Source organism: Vicia villosa, linkage group LG2, assembly GCF_029867415.1.
Source record: "Vicia villosa cultivar HV-30 ecotype Madison, WI linkage group LG2, Vvil1.0, whole genome shotgun sequence".
Lineage (NCBI taxonomy): Eukaryota > Viridiplantae > Streptophyta > Magnoliopsida > Fabales > Fabaceae > Vicia > Vicia villosa.
The window spans coordinates 165,767,580-165,793,176 of record NC_081181.1 but is presented as its reverse complement, the minus strand read 5'-3'; the positions used below and the strand labels follow the sequence as shown (position 1 = coordinate 165,793,176).

The following is a 25,597-nucleotide window of genomic DNA, read 5'->3' as shown; positions in this document are numbered from 1 at the left end:
ATATTATCTTCATTGTCATTATGTTTGACTTCCTAGGCTCATTCATGAGCCTAATGATTATACTTACTACATAACAAATGTCAAGTCTGTTATTGCATAAGTGCCTCAATGATCCCACAATCCGCTTATGCCTAGTTGCTTCTACCTTATCTTCACTAATTCAACGATATCATAAAGAATCCTATACCTCTCAGTGTTATCGCTTAAATCAGCCTTGGCCAAACTAGTTTCAACAACAATATCAAAGGTAAAATCAACTGATATCTTCTCTAAACCGTTTGCCTATCTTCAAATACACATTGTAAGTATTATTATTGACTCCATTATGATTAATATGAATTTTTTTCTCAATTTATTCACTCACTTCCGCATCAACTACACTTTTTAATTAAACATAAAAAATTCATTGTTCTTAGTTGATTCACTCACTTTAGCCTTAACTACATTTCCCTATTCAATATGTGCTTTTCAACATCAATTTCTTCACCCGAACCTTCACTTAGAATATGTTCTACAAAAATATGTGGGGTATCACTTCCTTTATCAAATGTGTCAAGTCACTTCCATATCTTTGATTTATTGAAAATCACATCTTTACTGGTACGCACCTTTTTATCCACAAGATTGTACAACTTATAGACGCTTATGGAATAATAGCCTATGAATATTACGATTTCACTTTTGTCATTCATCTCACTTCTTCTTTGATCACCTATGTGCTTGAAACATGCTGATCTAAACAATTTGATATTTTTCACACTTGGCTTTCTTCCACTCCAGGATTCTTTAGGCACTTTCATTTTCAGCTTCTTAGTGGAACAATTATTATGTAGTATATAAGTGATTTTGTTCATTGCTTTTACAATCAATTTGCACCATTTAAGTACATATTGAGCTCCAAACAATAACTTCATTTATGTAATTAATCTTTCCCAATTACTTCTAGATTAAAGATGTTTGAAGAAAATCTATCATTAGTATTCAATCTTGCTACAAGAACCCTTAAAAATTCATCCACCTCACCAAGTGTTTCTCAATTCAGTGATCCCCTGACAATTCTCTCATTTCTTCATTTGAAGAAAATCAAACTCCCGATGCCAATTGTTAGCGATTTCTTGTGCAACAAAATAATTAATTAAAAATATAACAAATGATAGTTTATTCATACTCAAAACAATTTTTTAAAATATTTATATAGCTTGTGGGTTTAACAACCAATCTAATTAACTAACCACTTGTTAGTTAGTTTAAACTACTAATAGACTTAATTACAAACTAGCTTACCCACACTAGTGAAAAAAGAATAATATAATTTTAAAATTTACACCCAATATATTAGAAAAAAGGTGTAAATAAGAAATGTGTGGCAATTTTGTAAATAAATTATCATTTTAAATATTATTAGGTGATAATAAACACCCTATTCTAAAAAAACAGGTTTAAATTGAAAATGTTATTATAATCAAATCTCTATTACTCCCGTTAAACTAAAAAAACGGGTGTAAATTTATATAGACTAAAAAAATTATTTTATTTTATAACTCAAATTCATAGCATTGAAACTGAAACAACACAACATTCTTATCATCGAAACCCAAATTCCCAGATTCATCGAAACTCTCTGAAACTCATTTCACCGAAACCCTTCTCTCATCGCACAACTCTGAAATTCATTCGCACAGCTTCGAATTCTATTTGCACAGCTCATTCGCTCATTTCACCGAAACTCTTCTCTCATCGCATTGTGAATTCGAACTCCGAAGTACTTTTCACTTTCGATTTTCCCCCAAATTTTCAAACTTACTCTTCAATTTTCCATGTTCTGATTTCTTAGTTGTAACAATTTTGTTTAGGAGAAGAAAGATAAGAAGCTTCTGGAAAAGAAAAACAGATGAAAGTGAGTGATTCCTATCGATTCCTCAAATTCATATTGTGCTTTGTTTTTTCCTTTTTTTTTTATGTGCAATAAATTGATATAGGAACAAATATGTGATGTTTTTTGATCTAATGTGTGTATTTTTCTTTGTTCGCTTCGTCGAACACTTGGCGTGCGTTTCAACAAGTGATTTCGTATGAGACGATCTCTGTCGTCAATGAGTTCCCTCATGATCCTCATAATGGAGGAAGTTGAACAAGCTAGTAGAACAACTGTTGTAAGCTGTCATAGAGTTCTGAGTATGTTATCTCAACCAAGAGATAAGTTCATCATAAGAATTTAATGGTGGAAACTGGTGAAGCTGTGAATAGGTTCAAGAAAGTTGTGTCTTTGCTTCAAGATGGTATGGGTCATGCAAGATTTAGGAAGTTTAGGAATCAGAAACAAGTTCCTTTTCCTCAAAATGCCTTCTTGGACAATCCGGTTTGCAAGAAATTGAACAACCATCACACCAAGAAGGTTCACTTTAGTCAAACTACTTATCCTGAGAATTCGGGTTAGGAACTTGCATTGACCGTGCGAAACCTGAACACTTTGTTGGAATTCAGCTCTAATGGGAAAATTCCTCTTCCCCTTGCTCAACAAGCTGCGTCGAGTTAGTCGACTCACTATTAGTTCTTTCAGCATCAGCAGCAACAAAGGTTAATGATTGAAGACAAACTTGTTTGGATTGTTTACATTGTTGTTGCAATTCTTAAGATAGAACAAAGCACAGTTTGAGATAAAAGCTCTTTGGCTATTTATTTTTCATCTATTGCAATATAGTTGATTTTCTTAGTAATTGTGACTTGGTTAATATGACAAAGAAGTGTGCTATTGTTGTTCATTTTATTGAAGATGCAAGACATCCCCAGCTAAGTATAGAAATTTTGTGGGCATGGTAGCTGTCATATTTTCTTATGTTGCTTAGCTTGATCATAAATATCTTTATTGTATTCAATGTGACTTTTTTCGGCTTGTCTTTTTCTATAATTTCAATTTGTGGAAGCATCTGCATCAAGCTAAAGGCTAAGTTAAATTTATGAGGTCAATATTAGTTTAAACTGACAAGGTGAATGGTTTAGATATTTTAAAAGGAGTTGGTCCAGTAGTTTTGAATTTTTAGGTATTAAGTTTGATTTTGGCATGCTTGTGGGTGCATAACTCCGTACAATTTTAACATTAAATCCTTAAGTTATCTAGCAACATGAGAATGATCATTTTAAGATTTTAATATGTATCTTGCTTGAGTGTTTAGGTACTAACTCAATCTAACAATCATGGATTTCTTACTAAGAAATATAAGTAAAAATCTCAACCCTCTAATTTTGTTATTGTTTGGAAGGTGGGTTTGGAATGGTGTAATGTGATGAAAAGAGACGAGATTGAAAAAGTGGTTAGAAGACTTATGGTGAATCAAGAAGGGGAAGAATTGTGAATGATTCTTCCAGTGATGCATTAAATGGGTTGGTAAAATGCATCTTATCATTAAATGCCTGATTAGTGATTTCACACCAATTTTGAGTACTCAATTACATTTCTCTAACTGAATAAGAGTACATTTTTGTGGTTATCAATATAACTAATTAATGTTTATTAAGATCGGAAGAGTATAACATAATCAGGTATGCTTGTGTTTTAGTTAAGAGGTTATTTCTATGTTCAGTACTTTTCTTCTTTGCACACTTAAATTGATGTGCATGTAATGAAATTTTCAGATTTTTTTTTGATGTTATGGTTGCAGCTTGCTACTAATACTTTGGAACGTGTTGCGCCACTGACACATGCAGTTGGAAATATGTTAAAGAGAGTTTTCGTCATTGGATTTTCAATAGTGGTGTTTGGTAATTAAATTAATTGACTTATTTGAGTTTATTTTGAGCTTATGAAAACGGTTTATAGTTTATACGAAAATATGAAAACAGTTTATAGTTTATACGAAAATATTCAAACTTTATGTTAACATCTGCAGGCAACAAGATATCTACACAAACTGGCATTGGAAAATAAACATATTTTATATATAGTCTTCAAACTCCAACCTACTGTTATTGTGAAGTAAACAAAGAACTGTAATTTGAAAAACGTATCTCCAGTCTGTTTCCATGGGTGGTCGCGGCGGCTGAACACCCCACCTCTCTTTAACACATTTTACAATGTTTTCGTCATGAAAAGTTGCAGGTTATGTGCGCGTGATAATTTTGGAGAAAAGTTGTTTATTATATCTTTATCCAATATATCTCAGCTTGTTTGATTTGTGTTATAGAAAGTGCTGCAGAGTATCCGAATGTAGTCCAACCTACCTCACTGTTTCTTAATCCTAGTAAGTTCTGTTAAAATTATCTGACTCTACGTCTTGTGGTCACTTTACTTGAGCCACAGTTTATGATATGCCTTTTTAAGAAGTTTGGTAGATACTATCTAAAAAAAAGGATTTAAAATCATATATTTAGAATTAGCTTCCAAAAAAGGCTTTTCACTAATGCTGTAATATGTGGTAATAATTACTCTCCTCTGTTAACTAATGATCATACCCTGCTATTGAATTGAGATTGGAATATGTTTCCATTATGAAAAGGAATCTAGTACTTGTGTATTTAGTCTTTTCGAGAATAATAAACATGACTTATTCTTCTACTGTTTATGTGCACTCACTCTTGGTGAGATAGCTTAGAATGCTATGGTTTATTTAAAAGGGAATGTTTTCAATAGTGCACTCACTTTTTTTTGGACGGTAGTTTTGAAAATAAACCTCTACATCCACAAGCAGCCCAGCTATGGAGCAATCAAGAAGGTAATAAACATATTTGATATATAGTCTTACAATCATTATGAGTCTTGTGATGAATATAATTTGTGAATCTGAAATAGCTATGATGGTTTTTTGGAATGTGTTGAACAGATTACAGAAAGATGGTTCTCAAGTTATACAATTCTCCAAGTGCCACTGGTGGAAAAGGAACTTCATATTTTTTTGGGGTTTGGTACACATAGACTATTATTTCAAACACATCAGAACTCCTTGTAGAAAGTTCGTTGATACATGAACTGTTCTATCTTATTTACAGTTTTTTATTAGATATCTGATGTCATGACATTTTTTCAAGAGTTAAAATCTGTTGTTTTTTCTTTTTAGTTTTAACATCATCTAACAATTAGTTTCACACGTGCAGTTTTTTTCTCTGTGAGGTTGTTCAGTCAGTGCAGCACAAACTACAAAGTGAAGAAAGAAAATAGATTCACTAATCTCTCTTTAAAAGCTTCGAGTTCTACTTTTAATGAATCACTAATTGAACAGTATCTTTCTACCTCTTCATTCATTTCATTCACCTAGAAGATGGACAGTTCACTAATAGCAGAAGAAGCAACAAGCAATGGGGATAGTTCGGGGAAGAGATCAAGCAAAACCTTGGGGGACAACCTACTTACAAATACCTGCCAATCAATTCGGAGATGGGGGTTCTCCAGATATTTACCCTGCATTTAAGCACACCCTCAAAACAATTTCTAGTGATTCAGGGTGAGATTGATAATACACTTTCACAATAATTATCTGTAAACATAATTTAACTTTTCCTTCATTGAAATGGAAGTAGGAGATATGGCATTATTGAATGCGACACTATGATACAGGAGGGCATTGAAAAGACTGTAAGTGACCTACCTATTATCCTCCAAGAATTGTTTGTACTTAAATTCATGTTCACATTTCTTTTAATATGTTATTAGACGAGATTTACGGCTTTATTCTTCTAGGTTTGGTTGTTATAGTTGTTCTCTAGAGTGTTATTAATTGTAGATTACAGAAAATAGCGGTTTGTTCAAATTCAATTACACAAGATTGCTACAGCGGTACTATAGCAGTTATTTGATGATATTTATATTAAATATCTTATTGCTGAACAATAGCGATAGACGCTGTCTAACAACATCTCCATAAGTTCAAGCAAAACCTTTCCTTTCTTATTCCTATGTTAACAAGACTGATGTTAACATCAAAATGCGTTTTCTTTAAACTGGCGAGGCACATGGTTATCCCCTACATGCTAATGTTGGTTCCACCGAATCACTGGACAGGGTATGGCACATATTCAAATATTTTCCTATTCAATTTATTTTTTAAATTTGAATTTTCTCTATGTTAGCTAAGTTCTGTTGACTTGTATAATGCTTGAAAGTTTGATAGCAATCTTTGAATCATAAATATTGCAATATTATTGCAGGTATGACAAAGGAGCATACTTGTTTTTGCCATCATACGTAATGAGAATACATGGAGCAAAACAGCAACGTGAAGCTGTAAAGAGGGATCCCAAGAATCAACTTGACCCTATTTTTGAGGTTGAATTTTTTTAATGTTTGTACATTAGTATCCCAGTTCAAAGTCCCAAGTTAATACTTCTTGAAATTAATGCTGGACTTTTTATACTTAGGCACTTAACACTCTTGGTGATACCAAATGGAGGGTAAACAAAAGCCTAATTGGAAGATTATCAAGGTAATTGCTTGATATTGTTGATATTATGAGAATGAATTCGTAATGATATGCTTCATTATAATTATATTTCAGTACTAATATGCTTTGTATCTTATATGTAGAAACATGAGCAAAACAATGGATAGGCGTGTGGATATTATGTAATGAAGAACATGTTTGATATTGTTGATACTTCCATTGTTGAAAGATTCGATGAGGTAGTATAATTTGCAGACACGTCACCCTATGAAAAAGAGACAATCGACCATATTCGGCAACTTTGGTCTCAAGTATTTTTGCAAATGGTTGAAAATCAAAAGGTTGAGGAGCAAAATCTATCAGATCAAATGCAAATGGTTGAAGAGGATAAAGAGATAGAAATGTTGCCAAAACAAAAGCCAAAGAAGAAGAAGAAAACTTATATATGAAGAAAGTGTTATGACTTAGTTAAAATATAATTTTTATGTGTACGATTTTATAGTACTTGAAATATTATGACTGCACATGATTTTGTATAGTTTTTGATTAATATTAAAAATATTTTGACTTAGTTAAAATATGATTTTTATGTGTATGATTTTATAGTATTTGCAATATTATGACAGAAAATGAAATATAACTAAATGGTGTGTATGAAATAGGGTGTAAATAGATATAATTGTTCATTCATAAATGGCGTATTTACACCCGATTTTTACTAAAATAGGGGGTAATTAAGAACATATTTACACCCGATTTTTATTAAAATAGGGTGTAATTAAAACATAATTATGCCCAATTACACCCGATTTTTATTAAAATAGGGTGTAATTAAAACGTATATACGCCCAATTACACCCGATTTTTATTAAAACAGGGTGTAATTAAAACGTAATTACGCCCAATTACACCCGATTATTATTAAAACAGGGTGTAATTAAAACGTAATTACACCCGATTTTTATTAAAACAGGGTGTAATTAAAAACGTAATTACGCCCAATTACACCCGATTTTTATTAAAACAGGGTGTAATTAAAAACGTAATTACGCCCAATTACACCCGATTTTTGTTAAAAATAACGGATGTAAATTCTTTAGACATTTCTCACCCTGTGGATATACACCCGATTTTTATTAAAAATAATGGGTGTAAATTTAATAAAAAACGGGTGTAAATTAACATTTTTGTACTAGTGCCAACTATATACCGCAGGCGTATATGAAGCATACTTAACCAATATTATAAAATTTATTCAAGATAATTTTTATCTCACATTAGTATTCTATGTTTTTAGCTCAATTTTTTCCCACTATTTATGTAAATATTCTTATCCAATCATTATAATTGACTCAGAAAAAAAGAGCCGAAGTTTCTTGATATAAATCCACAAAACTTTATGTTTCAAGTTTCTTGTAAATTGCCAGACATGATTTAACTTATTAAATTCATGACTACTCATGAAAGTTGCAAATATGAGTCCACATGCCAAAAGCTACATCATGCTATAAAATAGTGTTTCTTTTTTCATAACAAAATAAAAGCTTATAAAGTGTGACAACAATAAGATAAGTTTGGTCAAATAATTAATAAAATGATGAATAGAGCCCCACACCTTCCAAAAAAAGAATAGAATGACCTGTGTTTCAAAGACCATTGCCATTTTCTTGTATTCTCAAATTCATTCTATATAGTTTTATAAGTAAAAAAGAATACTTTTTTTATAAGTTTAAATGACTAATATTTTTATAAAAATATGGTTGGTAAATTTTAATTAAGAATAAATTCTTTGAATAGTTTGAGTTTAAATTTTAACTAAAATTTATTTATTTTATTAAAAATATATCGTCGAATCTACAAGATTATTCTATGTCGCTAATGGATTAAAAATATAATTTTATATTTTTATTTATAAATTTATAGCATTTTAACATTATAATTTAGGACTATAAACTTATGGAAGAAGTTAGAAGATTATGGAAGTAACACTTTTATACAATTGTGGGGTACCAAATTAAAGTAGAAGACAACTATTTTTTTCCTAAATGATATTTGTAGAGTGGCAAAATATATGATGTAAATAAAGCAAAATTAGATCATATGGGACATAGGGATTGTACAATTTTCATGGTGTTTTCAAAAGGCAAAGGGAAAGAAAATAATCATTAATTTAATTTGTTGTAGTGGGTTAATAATTGAAGAGTTTGAATAATTTGTAGTATGGGGGATATTAGACCCTCTTAGCTGCTTATATGATTGAACCAATTTGAATTCAAAGATCATGATATCAAAGGTTTTTTTATAATTTTTTTATGAAGTGTAAGATTGGAAAGAGAAGTTTACAGCTACCAATTTAATATTTATTTTATATTAATTTTAAATTTCTTAATATGGTTGCTTCTGGCCATTAGAAAATATATAAAACCCCCAAACTTAAAAATGTGTGTGGTATTGGACCTTACATTTTGAGCCTTCAATTGACAAATTAAATAGAAGTTTATTCCACAAAGTAATGAATAGCATATGGAAATAAGTGAATAGTGGGACTTTTTTTATAAAATAAATTAGGTGAATTAGATAATTAAAACCTATCAAAATATACAACACATTTGATATTAAGACTAAATTTGAATATGCCACATTTTATTTATTCAATTTTAAATAATGAAATTTTAACATCAGACTTCTCAATCAATTTAAAAATATATATATTTAAAGCTAAAAAAATATGAACATAAATACTTATTATCCACAAACTATATTTTATTTAGGACTCCAATTTATGATTGCTAGTAAAAATCAGTAAAATAAAAGACATATAGATATAGTTAAGAAAGTAGGACTAAAGTTTTGGCTTTTTAGGAGACAAGACGAGTATGTGATTGTTGTATCCATAAAGATTAAAAGTTATATAAATTTTTGATAATCTCCGCGTTCACAAAAACTCTAAAAAAACAGAACAAACATATTAAAGATATGTGTTTAAAATCTTGATCCATTTTTAAAAATTGTTAATAAAACAGACATTTTTGACAAATCAGACTTATTTTGCGGCCAAATATTAGTGATCTCTTTATTAATTTATAAATTGAATGAATATTTGCTTGTAAAATAATTATAGTTAAGAAAAACATATCACATATGCATGGTGCATTATTTATGGAGTATTAATATATATATCCACAAAAGACTAAATTAGCTTGCAAAAATACATCCCATGTTCCCAAAAGGAGCTACAAAACAACCAAAGTTAGTTCATCAACTTTCTTATTACTCTATATTTTTTTAAAAAAATTTAAAACTATATATTGGGCTTTGTTTCATTGCACTTGTGACAATAAACTAGGGCTAAACTTTTGAGGTAAAGAGGTCCCCAATAACACATTGAAGTACAATCGACTGTGGAAGAACTACCGACCAATTCCCATTTCTTTGAGTTGGGACCAAAATGTGTTGCTATTAACATTAATAAAGCATCTTACTTGGTCTTTTTTTCTAAAGCATCTTGCTAGTACTTAGTTTACATGTACTTAATTTTCATTGATTAAAGGATTAGGTGATTGAATGTTTATGATTTGTTTGTGGGGTGTCATGTTAGGGAATTAAGATGAAAATGATGTCTAAACAGGTCCTATAGCTAATCTATTAGGAAAGTTAGTTTTAAGCTATTAATTATATGATTACAAGAGAAATTAAATATAATTAACATGATAAAATTATGCTTTAAAACTATTTAAAATGAGATATGTATTTTTAGCAAATTTCATTCTTTATAAAAAGATTTAAGGATACAAAATTACAATTTGAACCGTCTAATCTTAATTGAATAATAAAATAACACAGACTACAAGATTACATAGAATTTTGACAATAAGTAAACTTTAATTAATCGGCATTTAGTTAAATGATAAGAGTATGCAATACTAATTTGTAAAAACATGTTTTCATAACCGATTCCAAGAGACATATATGGATTTACAATTGTTTGCGATGATTTTTTGTTTAAAGAATGAACAATCAAATATGAAATACAAATGAATATTTAAATAGTACGAATCTGAAGTTCTCACTGGTGTTTTATCGGTATCTATATGTTTGATGGCGGCTTTAAAAATATCTTCAAAATAGATTTATAATTGAACGTTGAAATCGGTTAAAAAAGGGTTGGAAGGTTTATTTATAAGAAAGATAAATGAATGCAATAAAATGACACATCTATTCTACTATCTACTTAATACAAATGTAAAGAAGTGATGGTAACTCTAACCACATGTCATCTTGATAATAATTATTGCCACATGTTATTTAAAAATAATTCTAAATACAAACTCTAATTATACAAACTCAATATTAAAATAAATAATAATTATAATAATAATAGAATAAATAATAATTAAAAATGTAATAATAATAATAATAATAACAACCTTAATAATATAAATAATAAGTAACAATTAATATTATTTAATAATTGACACAATATTAAAAAATAAAATAATAGTAATAATAAAAATATTATTTAATAATTGATGCAATATTAATAATTAAAATAATAATAAAAAAATAAATATTTTTATAATAATATTGAGCCATAGTAATAAATAATACAAATAAATAATAACTTAAAATAGAGTAAAATAAAAATAATAAATATTTTAATAATAATAATACAAATAAATAATAATTTAAAATAGAGTAAAACTAAATTTACATAAATAATATTTTCATATAAATTGTTGGATTCAAAATATATTTAAAAAATATTTAAATTATTATTAATTATATATATATATATATATATATATATATATATATATATATATATATATATATATATATATATATATATATATATAATTGATTAAAAAGTAACGCTTATTGACACTACCTTACGAATAAATAATATAATAATAATAATAATAATAATAATAATAATAATAATAAATATAGTAATTATAATTAAAATAATATAATCAAGTATTTTTCCACTAATATTTATAATAACTATAATATAAAATAATTATTTTCAAAATTATTGTATCTTAATAGTTTTGTATAATAATCTAGACAACTATTTAAAAACGTTTACTCAATTAATGACATATATACTATATAAATAAATTACTTAAGTAATATGTTTTATTGAATTTATTTTGTGATTAAATTAATAAATATATTTTTATATTGATAATAATGAATAAATAGTGATGCCCAAAATTAATTTAAATTGAAATCAATAGAAAATATAGATAATAAATAGTAAGGATAGTGGAAACTAAAATACTCAAGTAGATAAAATATTAATTTAATTGAATAAATATAGAAATATATCACATAAATATTTGATTATTTTTTTTAAACCTTTTTTTTTCAATTCAATTCTGTAACTGCTATTGTTTAATTAGAATCATTCACCCATTTATTATATTATATAAATTTGACATTTTTATAAATATAATAAAATAGTTACATGTTTCTATTCAAATAATATATTTATTTAACTCAAATTTATCATATCATATATTAAGACATTAGTTTGCAATATATTTTAATATAAAAAAATAACAATTTGTTTTAATAAATATTTCATAACTATTTGAACGTTTTTTTTTCAATTCAATTTTGTAATTGCTATTGTTTAATTAGGATCATTCACTCATTTATTATATTATATGAAATTGATATTTTTATAAATATAATAAAATAGTTACATGTTTCTATTCAAATAATATATTTATTTAACTCAAATTTATCATATCATATATTAAGACATTTGTTTGCAATATATTTTAACATAAAAAAATAACAATTTGTTTTAATAAATATTTCATAACTATTTAAACGTTTTTTTTTTCAACTCAATTCTGTAACTCCTATTGTTTAATTAATATCATTCACTCATTTATTTATTATGTTAAATTTAATTAATACGTTATTATTTTTATTATTTGTTATTGTTCTATCCATATCCAAAATCATTGTGTATATAAATATGTGATAATGGTTTCTTATCATTTTCTACAAAACAAATGTTTGAAGGTGATCTTTTTTTTTTTTTATATATAATAGTTTTTGTTTCCCTTTACATATATGTCTTGCATTTAGTTTGTGTGGCATAATAGAGACTGAGTTATTCTATTACATATATGTCTTGCATTTAGTTTGTGTTTCTCTTTTTTATTGATATTATTTTTTCTATTTGAATCAGGAGAAGATGATAAGTTTGTGTTTGATCATTGCTGCTTGGAAAGTCTGCAGATTGGTCACTTATGAATGTTTTTATTGATGTAATTTTTATTATTTTAGTTGTAAATTTTAAATAATTCTTCAAATAAATAGATATATCTTTGTCCCTAATATCTTTATTCACCATATTGTTATTGTTACTATTGTTTCATTTGTTACTATTTTATTGTAAATTATTTGTTACTATTGTTCCATTTGTTCTTTCATTTACCTTTATCGTATAAATTATTAAACTAATAATACTTTTAATCTCTATCTAAGAGTTGATCGTGCATATGTTCCTTAAGGTAATATTGAGAAACTTTACGTGCTAAAAATGTGGTTGAAGAATTCTGATTTACTGGGGTTAAACACATAACATTTTGAAATTAATAAGCCTGTAATAAGTCTTTGGAGTGTTCTAATTTAGAATTTATAGCTTACAAAAAATATTTTTTTGTAGGTTATTGTATTTGGTTTCAATTTCATATATGGCTTAACAACTAATAACTATTTGGTTATTTAGTTTTTTAATGGTTCAATTTTGAAGTTTTCTTTGTGTGATGTTCTTTCACGTGATTGTGTTAGGATTGAAACTATTAATGATATTATAATAATATGTAAGTCATTTGAATATTTAATTTTTTATTACCTAAATTTAGATGATGGTAATTTTATCTTAAGTTTGTATATTTTTTAATTATTATATCAAAATAACATGTCAGTTTATATGATTTTTGTTAGTATAATTTAGATGTTTCTATAATTTATATTTGTTTTCAATTAATAATTAGATAACCATTTAAATTAGAATAATAATAATTATTAAAATTATTTCTTAATAAAGTTTTTGTAATCTCGATAAAATCAATTTTTAATTAATTTTTTAAAATAAATTTATATTGTCTCTAAAAATAATACCAAACTTATTTTTAATGAGTAAGTTATAACTAATTTTTTTTATATCTTATTATTCTTAATGAATATAGAACATATAAAAAAGAACATCAATTCTTTATTATTCTTAATGAATATAGAACATATAAAAAAGAACATCAATTCTTTATTTGGGTAAATGTTGTACATAAAATGATTTTTTTTAATAAGATATCATTAAAACAAAGAAAACGGTACAGAAAGAGCAGGGGACTATACCAAAATCTTCTCAAGAAGAAGTGAACCTAAAAAAAAGGAAGATCAAGCCTATTCTTTACAAAATCTGCCTGCAAGAAAATAGGGATGCAATTATAGTTAGTGTATTCTGATACCATTTGTCCAATATACCTTACCAACTATTCTCTTCTCTTAAAATATGAGAAGCCACAAAATCCATACTATTAGTGCTATTAACACAGTTGACCTATCGGTTCTGAACTTGCCAAGGCACAAAATCCATACTATTATCTTATAAATTTATAAGATAAATTTTACGATTTCTTACCAATAAAGGTCTACATATTTTTGACTACATAAGTAGTTATAATATAAACATGTGTTATTTAATCTCCATATTATTAACTAAAAAGAAAAAAAATTAATTTATAGATTTCGCATTAAAAAATTAATAATGTAATTGCAAATATAACCTGAATGGCCTACAAAATAATTTTATATCTAAATAAAAAATTAAATATCAAAAGTGGTGAAACGTAAAGTGTATATAAAGTAAATGAATTTAAAAGACATTGTCACTAAAGAGAAATTAATTAAAATTTAATGGAACTTAAATGTTGTAGAATGTATATTTATTAAAGCTATAGAAAAATTTGTTTAAGGTTAGAATTAGATTTCAAAATATAAGTATCCAAGTTATTTTTTCTTTGTGGTAGCTCTTACTTACACGGAAAGAAAATTAGATAAATGCAACTTCAATGATAGGTAACGATTGTGGAAGTTTCATCACGAAACAAGTTTTAACAGATTGTGTAGAAGAAATGGACACACGTTCTAAAAGTTACTTTTTATATGTTGAAATCTCGTCAAATTTATGCTTTTTGCTTAATATTTTGTTGAATGTTGGTGAAAGTATAGCACGTGTTAGAAAGATTCACTCTCTCCACTACCTGTATTATTAATAGGAGTTGAAGGTGAAAAGGGAGGTCAAGAAGCACTTTGAAGAGAGATTTTGGGAGTCTTTGGTTAGAAGGCTTTTTTTGTCTAGCATTCCTTTTCAGATGTTGGATGAGGGGATAGGGTTTTGTTTGAGGCGCCGATTCTTGTGGAGGATAATAAAAGGGTTGTGTGGGAGGGAGCGGGGATAAAAGTCTTGGGCTGGATGGTTTCAACTTGAGTTTTTTTAAAGCCTGTTGGGACATTGTGAAGGTTGATCTAGTGAGAACGATGGATTAGTTCCATCGATCTTTTAGAGTTCCTAAAGCGATTACTGCATCTTTTATAGCTTTGATTCCTAAAGTTAACAATCCTATTGCTCTTGATGAGTTTAGGCCTATTTTCTTAGTGGGAAGTGTGTACAAGATTTTTGCTAAGCTTCTAGCGGGTAGGTTGAAATTAGTCTTTCACAAGCTTATTTCTAAGTGTCAAACTGCTTTTGCTGCGAATAGGCAATTGCTGGATGGTGTTCTGGTCTCGAATGAGGTTGTGGTTTTTGCCAAAAGGGTGAAAAGGAAGTGCATGTTAGTGAAAGTGGACTTTGAAAAAGCTTATGATTGTGTCTCTTGGGACTTCCTTAGGAGTATGTTAAAGAGGATGGATTTTGGTGATCAGTGGTGTGGGTGGATGGAAACGTTGGGGTTCAATAGTTCCATGTCTGTTTTTGTGAATGGTAGTCCTACAACAGATTTCAATGTTGCTAGAGGTTTATGTCAAGGAGATCCTATTTCTCCCTTTCTTTTTCTCTTGGTGGCTGAGGTTTTCTCTGGTTTAATGCACCAGGCAGTGTCTTTAGGGGAGTTTAAGCCTTTTCGATTCAATGATTCTACTCAGGTTGATTTGTTACAATTTGCTGATAACACTATTTTGATTGGAGAAGGCTTTTGGAAGAACTTATGGTCCATTAAGGCTTTGCTTAGGGGCTTTGAGTTGGTGTCAGATCTCCGGGAGAATTTATCCAAAAGCAAACTTTATGGTATTAATCTTGATGTTGATTTCTTGCAGGCAATAACTTTTTTCCTGTCTTGCAGTTTTGGTACGATTCCTTTCGTCTTTTTGGACATACCCATTGCTATTAATTCTCAGAGACAAAATTCTTGGGCACCTATTGTTTCCAAAATCAGAAGAAAGTTGGTGGTGTGGCATAACAAATTTTTGTCTATTGATGGTAGCATGTTTCTATTGAATTCGGTTTTATCCAACATCCCCATTTGCTTCTTTTCTTTTTATAAGGCTCCTAAGGTGGTTCTTAAAGAGATTACAAGCTCCAAAGAACTTTCCCTTGGGGTGGTTGTGAAGATTCTAAAAATGTGAGTTGGGTTAGTTGGGACACTATTTGTTTGTCCAATGAGGGTGAAGGTTTAGGGGGGAAACATTATGGTTTGTTTAATCTTGCTTTGATAAGCAGGTGGAAATGGAGGGTTTTAAATGATGATTCTTATTTGTGGGCCGATATTATTTCTTATAGGTATGGTAATGCAAAGTGGGAGGTTCTAAGTGGTTCTTGTGGGAATAAGAAGGCATCTTTATGGTGGAGGGATGTGTGCTTAATTGGGGAACCCTTGATTAATGACCCTCATTCTAATTGGTTTTATTCCTCTATTTTTTGTAAGCTTGGAGACGAGAGGTCTTTAGACTTTTGGAGACATTGTTCGCTTGGATCCTCATCTTTCGAGGTGTTATTCCCCTATTTCTATCGGAAAAGTGGCTTGGGTTATATCAAAGTTATTGAAGTGGGAGGCTGGTTTAATGAGATTTGGAAGTGGGATCTTGGTTTTAATGGGGGTGATTTTGAATGTTGAGGAAACATCGTAGTTTGGGGCTTTAATGAAAATTTTGCATGATGTGAAGCCTTATGTTATTGGTAAGGATTACTTTGTATGGTGGAGGGATAAAAATGGCTTCTCAGTTAAAGTGGCTTACAAGAGGATTCTTTATTCTAGTGTTTTAGTGCCTTTTTTGGATACATTAAAGACAAACGTCTTATCTTGCCCTTGGAAATCCAAAGTTCCTAGTAAGATTCATATTTTTGGTTGACGTTTAATTCTTAATAAGTTGCCCATGAGGGCGGAGTTGGCTAGACATGGCATTATTGAAGGTGCTCATAATTTGGTTTGTCCTCTTTATTTTATGGAGGAATAGGATGGTGAACATTTATCCCCTTCGGGTTCCTTGTTGGATAGACTCCAAGGTCTTAATTCTTATATTTCTTTTTGGTTCTTTGGTTTTGTGTTTTGTTGGACTATTTGGTCTTGTAGGAATGCCATCCTTTTTAAAGGAAGTATCCTTAGAAACTTGAATGTTATGAGTTCCATTAAACTTACTTCTTGGGAGTGGTTCAACGTTTTCTCCAGGAAAGAGAGGAATATTTTATGGTTGGATTGATGTTTTAATCCTAGGGCTTGTTGGGAGTAAGTGGTGGGTCTCATCCATTTTCTTGGTTGGATTTAGTTTTTGTTTGGGTGGTTGTGTTTTTTGTTTTCCTTTTGGTTTTCTCGTTCTAAAAGGGTGAGCACCCCTTGTGCTTGTTTTTAATTCCAAGTCTCCTTTGCTTATAAAAAAGGAAACAAGACGAAGTTAGTCGTTTCATAAATTTTGGTAGTAACAGTCATATACAATGCACTAGGAGAAAGTAGGGATTTAGAAACTAATATTTAGGGTGAACTCATTCTTGATTACAAAAAATATAGTGTCATAGTAGAGGTGACCATGTTGCTAAAATGTATATTTAATCTCATTCCATTATGACCTTTTAGTAATGTTAAATGATAGTTTTTTAGTAGTGATATTTGTCTCAAAAGATTAAAACAAACATATATATTAAGGTTTTTAGTTAGTATACAATCTACAATTCCACTTGTATGATTGCTTAAAGTTCAATGTGATAATTTTTTAAACTCTATCACAATCACAAAGTAGTATCAGAGTCTTGATTTGGTTTGTAAGGGAAGTGTAATTTAAATCATGGTGTTTGGGAAGACTGTTGGATTCAAGTGTTAGCGGTTAATCATCAATCAAGCATGAATGGATTAAATATTGGATATGTAAGATTGATGATTCATATGCCTAATGACTTAAAGTTTTGATTTGGTATGTGACGTCTTCCTCTTATGGTTCAAGGATATTTAACACTTGTTTCCCATGGAGCTTTTGGAGACTCTATAACAAATGGTATTCAAGTTGATGGTTCAAAAAATCCTTGTGTTTAAATTCTTTTTGACAATGGTGTTTAGACAACGTGTTTCATTGAGGCACCAATGATGTGGAAAATACACGTGGCTGAAGAACTTCTGATTGAAGTGGACCATACCATACAAATTGATGGACTCCCTTGAGGGAGATACATTTGAAATTTCAAGTGTGAGCAAGTGTCCGACATTGGATGGAGTAATGGATGTTAAGTAACATATAAGTTAGAGAACTATTATACTTAATGCCTTAATACTTCCGTTTTATATGCAATGTCCAATTTCACTTATGTGATTGTTCAAAACCTAACATGCTTATTCTTAGGACCCTTCCCAACCAAAGAGTGATACCAGGCCCTAGTTTTCATTGGTAGGTGAATATAAGTAGGATCCTGGTGTTTGGAATCTTGATTAAATATAGAATTTAGAATAATCATACTTGTGTAAAAAATTGTTGATTTCAAGTGTGACTGGTTATTCTCATATCAATTGATAATGGGTGAAATGTAGGATATATAAGAGAGATGGACCATATGCCTAATTTCTATAAAAAATTGGTTGATATGTAGCGCTTCCTTCCCTTGTGGTCATGCAACATTAACTAATTTTTGTTCTCAAAGTTTTTCCATACTCCCCAATAAGTCGAATCTGAGTTGGTGGTTCAACCAACTCCTTATATCGAAAGTCTTCCTTACATTGGTGGTAAGGTTTCATGTTTCGCTGCTGAAACACCAACATCAGTGCAAGTTTATGTGGATGAAAAATATTTAGCTTGAGAGGAGCATAACTAAATTAATAAATGGACTCACGCTTAGGAGATAGAATATTAATATTTCAATAGTGAATAATAATCTCGTATTGGATGGAAAAGTTAATTTTAAGTAACAAACAAGCGACATGACTCACATATCTAATGTCTTAAAATGTGTGTTAATATATAATGTTTAAATTCACTTGTATTCTTGCTTAAAGTTGAATGTGATATATCCTTAAACTCTTCACAACTTAACACAATAAGAATCCAATACTCTGTCATGTTACTGTATTTTTGTACAATCACTAAACTAAAAAAGAGAGAGCATAAGGCCATTGTTAATCATTAGCTACTCATGATGATAGTATTCATAACTAAATAAATAAAGAGACAATACATGAATCTCAAGTTAGAAATTGGATTTCGGTGATGAAAACATTTGCTCTAGAGCTCCAAAACTTTCTTTGCCATTACAAATTATGTACCAAAAATGTTCACACCCTTTTTCTCTCCGTTTTCCCTTCTTATAGCATTAAAAATGTGATAGAAAAAGGCTCGCGTCACGCCGCGATTAATTTTCATCACCCTACGATGTTATCTCGCCACGATGTGCACGTGATTTTTCAAGTTTCTAGCTCTTTTTGTTAGCTTTAATTTGCCAATAGTTTGACCTTAATCCGAATTGCGAAACTCTAGATATGATCAAATTACTAGATATACGAGATGATGTAAATTGTGTTGAAAATGCTATTTACTTCCAAATTTCTTCACTTTTTCATATTTTAATTTGTTTCTTCACTACTTCATTTTCTTCCCATTTCTTCATGAAACTTAAGCATAATCTACTAAAAATAATCAAAAACATATGCAAATGCTTAATAAAATTACATGATGACAAAATATCATCATAACCCTAAACGTATTTGTTACTTATCTTTAAGGAACTCATTCATAATCGTGATATTCCTCAAAACTTTGTACTTACCGGAACAATGATAGACACAAATCGTTCTTGAGTTACTACTTGAAATTCTGGCATAATAGACTCAGATGTCGTGAAAGATGTCGAGATATGTGATCTGTCAAGAACAATCAGTAAATAATATACATAGAATAATGCCAAACAGAAAGATAAAAAACACCAGAAATTGTTAACCCAGTTTGGTGAAATCATACCTACTCTAGAGGCATACCAAGTCAGAATGAAGTCCACTATCAGCAGTATTAATTCAGAGTTAAACTAGTCCCAAGCAACCCCTCACTTAATCCCTACCCAATGACTCTTCTATCTAGGTCCTCCCTAGATATGGGATATCCCCATCCCAATTCCAATCATCGCAATAATGTTGTACAGTTCTCCAATCCCAGGAGCTGTAGCAACGACCTAATATCCTTCTCCTTCTAATCCCAAATATCAAAAAGTTTGGAAGACATACTTCCATGACAATCCCTAGCCAAGAACCTTAACTATGACCACGAACTTAGAGTTACTTCAAAGCTTCCTCCAAGAACAATAATCATCTTGCCTACAGGCTTCGAGCATCACATAGGTAACCTTCCCACAGGCTGGGAGGTTTACCTTGACAAACCCTAATAACTACATCATTATATGCTCAGTGGTTGTCTTTCTTTATAGGTTACAAAGTCTTCTATTTATAACTTATACCCAACTGGATTTGGGCCTTCAATCACGGCTAATTTGCTGTTCCAATATAGCAGTAACTTCTGCTACAATCAAGGTCTTCAATCTGTTAGTTTCCAATAATATCTCTATAATTAGAAACTATATAATCTTCAATATTCTGATTTGATTCGCCTGAGTGATTCTTCAAATCTTCATATCGATTCTTTAGACCTGTCATATAATATACCACGCCTTTATTTGATTTGAACAATATCCCTGAATATTCTACAATCTTCTGCACTCTTCTGTTGTAATTAAATCACATAGATTTAATTCTTCACTTCAGCTAGGCATGATTTCGTAACATCCCATGTGACATGTTATTCCAGATGTTGAATTGTTCCAACATAACATGTTCCATCATTCTAGTGGGATTCTTTGTTGTACCTGTTGTTCTTATATATTTATGCATACACATTCTTTTATTTGTTTTACAAAAATTAAGCCAACTTTAAAACCAAAGAACTAACACTACTTAAATTATTTGCTTCAATCCAGCATAATTCAAAGAGCTTTTCTTCAACTTTCTGTATATTCAACCTTCTCTCAGTCTCATCGTTTACTTTTATTTGAAATAATATAGTAAACACTCACTCATATATAATTGATATCTGTCATACCCCAAATTTGTCCTACTCTTATCAAATTTGCTGGCTTAGACTTCTCACTTCATATGCATACCTCCACAAAGTCATTTTGCATATCATGCACCATTGATCAATAACTTGGCATGAGATCAAGAGTTTTCTTGGGATTTTGGGTTTCCCCATTCAAAGAGATCATTTGATTCCCAAGCAAAGGTTGAGATTTACATCATCAAGATCATAATCTTTTTCAAGTATAATCAAGTTACTATGACATCTTCTTCAACTTTCCTTAAGAGCATCAAGTACTTAGGGATTTGTTGATTCAATTTTAATCTCCAATTAAATTGAATTAATATAGACCTTAGGATTTAATCCAAGCATGCGAATAACCATTTGGGTTTCACCTTATCTCAACCTTAAGTCCACTATGCTTGATGACAATTAGGGTTTTAGCTTCCCTTTGCCCCTCTCCTTTGCATTGTATTGTTTCTTTATCCTTTGAAAGCCAAAAATATCTTTTCTTAATCAAATACAGATTATGTAATAAATATGATACACATAAATACGTCATGAGCCTTAAGTACATGATAAAAGATGAGCGGGAGTCATTCCTTACCTCTTCTTAGGGTGCTTTGTACGTGAGACATTTGACTATTCGTACAAAATACTTTCTCTCATTTGATGTATTTCCAAGCAAAACACTTAAACTAATTCAAATCATTTTATCTCTTGGCTTTTCTCTTTAACGTTTTCATAAAAAAGGCATGTTATTTCCATCTATCGCATCAAAGGCCGTGCCTAGTGCTAGAGTGAGAACGTTAACATCGTCCATAAAAAACACAAACAAACCTTTTTTAGACGAACTACAAAGCTTTGACTTCTCTATTGCAGTATGAGGATACGTAGGCACAGGGTTCAGGAAATCCTGGCGAGCTCAATAATAAAAATATTCTTTTTTCCAATCAATTCATTCATGCATTCCCCTCTAGCAAGTAAGTTTTAGATATACACACCTTTTGATTAGAACAACCAGAGTGGATCCTGTTAAGTACAACAAACATGAGGGGTGCTAATACATTTCTCTTGCGTAATTGACTCCCTAACCCGAATTTGGTTGCGATACGTTGTTCTTTCCCTTCTGAGTTTTTCTCGATGATTTCCTTTCTCCTTTGGGATAAATAAAGTTCCATGGAGACTCTGTGTTTTTTACGGTATCGACAACACCAAACATATGAATTTGCAAGATTTCTAAAAAAATGTTCACTTTCTATTCATAAACACGCTTTTGAGGTCTTTCAAATTTTGTAACATGACTTATGTCAGGGTGGAATATATTTGTCCAATAGGTTTAATTCCTTAGAAATAAGTACCTCCTACCTTTCTATTTTATCATCACCCTTACACATTCTTCTTTTGTAACTAATTGATACTAGATTTCCGCATCTATTTACTTTTGAGCACTTTTTTCTAGAAGTTTTACATTTGAACATGATAAAGATTTTTTTAACTTCTATCCATTCTTTTCTTTTTCTTTTTGATCATCCTTTTTTCCCCATTCTAGTACCCTAACCTCAAACTTAAATTGTTGCTTATTGTACAAGCAACCCCATACTTAGCTTTTAACATGAATTATAAAAATAACAATCTACCAAAATCCAAGAGAGGGTGGAAAGATTTCTCTCTTAGGCCAATCAGTTAAATATGTGGCTAAGCCACTAAAAGAATGGTCAGACTCACAGTTTAACAACGGATAAAAATTCTTTTAAGGTTCACCTAAGAAAGGTTCTAAGTTAAAAACAAGCAACTTTCCTTAGCGTGTGATCAAACAAACATACATCAATTCAGAAATACAACAAATTCTAGTAGATGGACAATTATATGGACACTTATAATAAGAAAGAAGTTAAATAGTGAAATTATTTGGCTCAAATATTATTCGCTGAGGTATCTGGTGATTGAGTACAAGATTGTTGAATATTACTCCTCTTCATACTTTGTCAATTCGCATACGGAAATTCTGTAACAACTCTGCTTTCTCTTTTCTTTTGTTTTTCTTTTCTCGTGTCTTTTATTACTTTGGTCATTTGTAAAGCATCATTCTCAGAACCAAAGAAAATCATAAAAAAAAACTCATTCATTAAATAAAGCAGCGGTATAATTCACAAAATGGGAAAACAAAGAAGACATAACAAAAGAAAAATAAATGGCACCAATTTATGGGTCACCTCCCACGCAACGCTTTTTTAAGGTCTTTAGCTTAACCGTTTGATCCTTTGTTAGGGTGACATATATGACACAAAAAAATACATAATTTATTCTTCCTTTTGTTTGGTAGGAATCCCATGCCTTGCGGTATTGATAATGTGGCTTCTATATCTTCTTCAGCTTGATAGTAGCAAGCATGGTATAAATGACATCCAATACTTTATCAATTTATTTTCTCTCATCTTCCTTGTTTCTAAAATAATTTTTAGGGATATACTTTAGTTAAAGATTTTCTTGTTGGATATTTACCTATAAACAAATTATTTAATTCAGAGCTTCATCCAAAACTAGATCATCTTCACTTTACATTCTTGCTCTTTTTCCATATCTATTTTTCTCACCATTAGCACTAGGGCAAAGGTATCAGTCTATTTCTCAACTCAATGGCTTTACAACTCTCATTCTTCAAGTTGTCTACTATATTCTCACAAAACCCCTCACTTGAACCTGATTGTGCTACTAATTATTTAGATAACTGGTCAATTTACATCTTCTAGATTTTTTATGGATGCTTCAGTGTTCTTACTTATAGTTTACTGATTCTTGTTTACTTTCTTGAAATTAGCTTGAAAAACTTTCATAAATTGACCCATGGATTCTTCAAGTTGAGAATGTTTCCTTGGTGGAGGATCTTGAGGAGCTTCTTGATCAAAATTTGGACATTGATTGTTACTCCATTTAAGATTTGGATGATCATCCTACCAAAATTATAGGTGTGAAATATGGGTCTTGAATCAAGTTGTGCTTACTGAGCAAGTTGAAAATCAAGCTCTATCATACATGTCATGAAAAAAAAAAAGATAGATCATTTACCTCACATACACAAACAAAAAATACTTTAGTAGCACTGAACCAGATAAAAACTAAATAAGAGTATAAAATTAACATAAAGTAAAATAACATAAATTAAAAATAAAAAGAGTAGCTAAAAAATTGATAGAATTTTAGCAAGTGTACTAAATGTTATCAAAGTAGTAAAATAAGTTCTGCAAAGATTGTTTTAACTTAGCAAGACGATTAAGGTGCTATTGAAAGTAAAATTAAGAGTTTTCAAATGTTGGTTTGAAATAACAATTGCGGAAATAAACTTGTTGGAAAATGATCAGATTAAAGACAATTAGGCATTGCTTCGAATTTCTTGTATGTCACTATCATGATTGTGTTAATTCCTCAATTATTATGACAATTTAACTTATCTGTTATACCCAATCCCTTGGTGTATAAGTCATTATTCTACACTACAACTCTCTAATCCCTTAGATCATATTGATAGTTAAAACATGCAATATTTGGTACATTAAACCATAAGTTACAACTTATAATTTCCTATCCCTATTTAATTACTAAGTTGAACAGTTACTTTAGATAAAACTTGTATATATGGTCAGTGTCATACCCCAAAATTTGCCCATCAATTTTTGGCTCAAAGCACTGAAAAAAATAAGTCTGATTACCACTCTCCTAAGCAATCACCCTCCAACTAGGGTTTTGTTCTTCTCAAAGACAAGTCAACTTATGATGCTTCAAGTGGACTCCGTAACCGTCCTATGATCATTATTAAGAGAGTTATGGATTATTAAAGATGGACAATTGTGTGAAAATGCATCAAAATCAAAATAATGATTTTTTTTATGTCTTGAATTATTGGGCCTAATTGTTGAATCTCAAAATGTGTCCATGGGCCAAACAACTATTCATAGGCCAATTATTTTATTTTTATTTTTATTTATTTATATGAATTCTATTCATTTTAAATAATTTGAGTAAAATAATAAATAATTGGAATAAGTCATGAGATTAATCATCCAATCATCAAATGTGGGAAGAAATCGTGCAAGGCATAAGGATGGTTCAATATTTCCAAAATCGGAAAGATTCTATACAAATTCCAAATGAAATCTTCATATCTCTCCAATCAAAGATTTGGTTCATGTTTTGTAAACCTAATTGAATTCACTATATATACAGACTTGCAAGAAGAGAGAAAAGGAGGATTGGCAGCCATATAGAACACAAAGAAAGCGCAAAAAATCTCAAAGAAAGCTTGAATTCGGTTGGAGAGATTGAAGGCAATTCAAGACATTCTGAGGTTTCGAACGTGTTCCTTGAACAATTCTAGAGCTATACCAGTCACTTAAATCGACCAACAAGTGAAGAACAGAACCATATACCTCACGGTTTGCGTTTATGTTTTCGGTTTCGATTACATTGATTCATGCACTCTTTATGAAATTCAATTGCATATCCTTGATCTCGACAATGTTTCGATACTCTATGGACATTTAATTTCGTTTCTGTGCATATTTGTGACAATTGCCATTGTTAGGTTTTCAAACCTTGATTTGGGGTTTCAATAAATAGGTAAAATTAGTTGTAGAGACTGATGCCATTGAATTCAGAAGGAAATTTACGTT

At 29.9% G+C, this 25,597-nt stretch overlaps 2 protein-coding genes and 2 long non-coding RNA genes across 8 annotated transcripts; all 4 read left to right on the top strand.

The window, feature by feature from the left end:
* The first annotated feature begins 1,557 nt into the window (after positions 1-1,557).
* On the top strand, positions 1,558-3,190 carry LOC131647332 (uncharacterized). The gene is made up of 3 exons (XR_009297794.1): positions 1,558-1,762; positions 1,854-1,897; positions 2,064-3,190. It is a non-coding gene; the product is annotated as an uncharacterized LOC131647332 (long non-coding RNA).
* A 68-nt stretch (positions 3,191-3,258) lies between these two features.
* Positions 3,259-4,640, top strand: LOC131647331 (uncharacterized). Its single transcript, XR_009297793.1, has 3 exons — positions 3,259-3,381; positions 3,660-3,759; positions 3,888-4,640. It is a non-coding gene; the product is annotated as an uncharacterized LOC131647331 (long non-coding RNA).
* A 26-nt stretch (positions 4,641-4,666) lies between these two features.
* On the top strand, positions 4,667-6,854 carry LOC131647330 (DNA-directed RNA polymerase 1, mitochondrial-like). 5 transcript variants are annotated; one of them, XR_009297792.1, is made up of 7 exons: positions 4,667-4,709; positions 4,818-4,946; positions 5,089-5,435; positions 5,512-5,566; positions 6,139-6,256; positions 6,349-6,413; positions 6,515-6,854. XR_009297792.1 is itself a non-coding variant. In XM_058917234.1 (7 exons), exons 4-7 carry the CDS (start codon positions 5,887-5,889, stop codon positions 6,555-6,557), a joined length of 333 nt encoding a protein of 110 aa, XP_058773217.1. In that variant the 5' UTR covers positions 4,667-4,709; positions 4,818-4,946; positions 5,089-5,435; positions 5,512-5,886; the 3' UTR covers positions 6,558-6,854. The 5 variants fall into 5 exon arrangements, 4 of the variants coding, with proteins under 4 accessions (XP_058773217.1, XP_058773215.1, XP_058773216.1 ...); XM_058917234.1 differs by having other exon boundaries at positions 5,512-5,993; XM_058917232.1 differs by having other exon boundaries at positions 5,089-5,993.
* Positions 6,855-14,467: 7,613 nt separating this feature from the next.
* On the top strand, positions 14,468-16,507 carry LOC131650564 (uncharacterized). The gene is made up of 3 exons (XM_058920270.1): positions 14,468-14,474; positions 14,995-16,015; positions 16,174-16,507. Exons 1-3 carry the CDS (start codon positions 14,468-14,470, stop codon positions 16,505-16,507), a joined length of 1,362 nt encoding a protein of 453 aa, XP_058776253.1.
* The last annotated feature ends 9,090 nt before the right edge of the window (positions 16,508-25,597 follow it).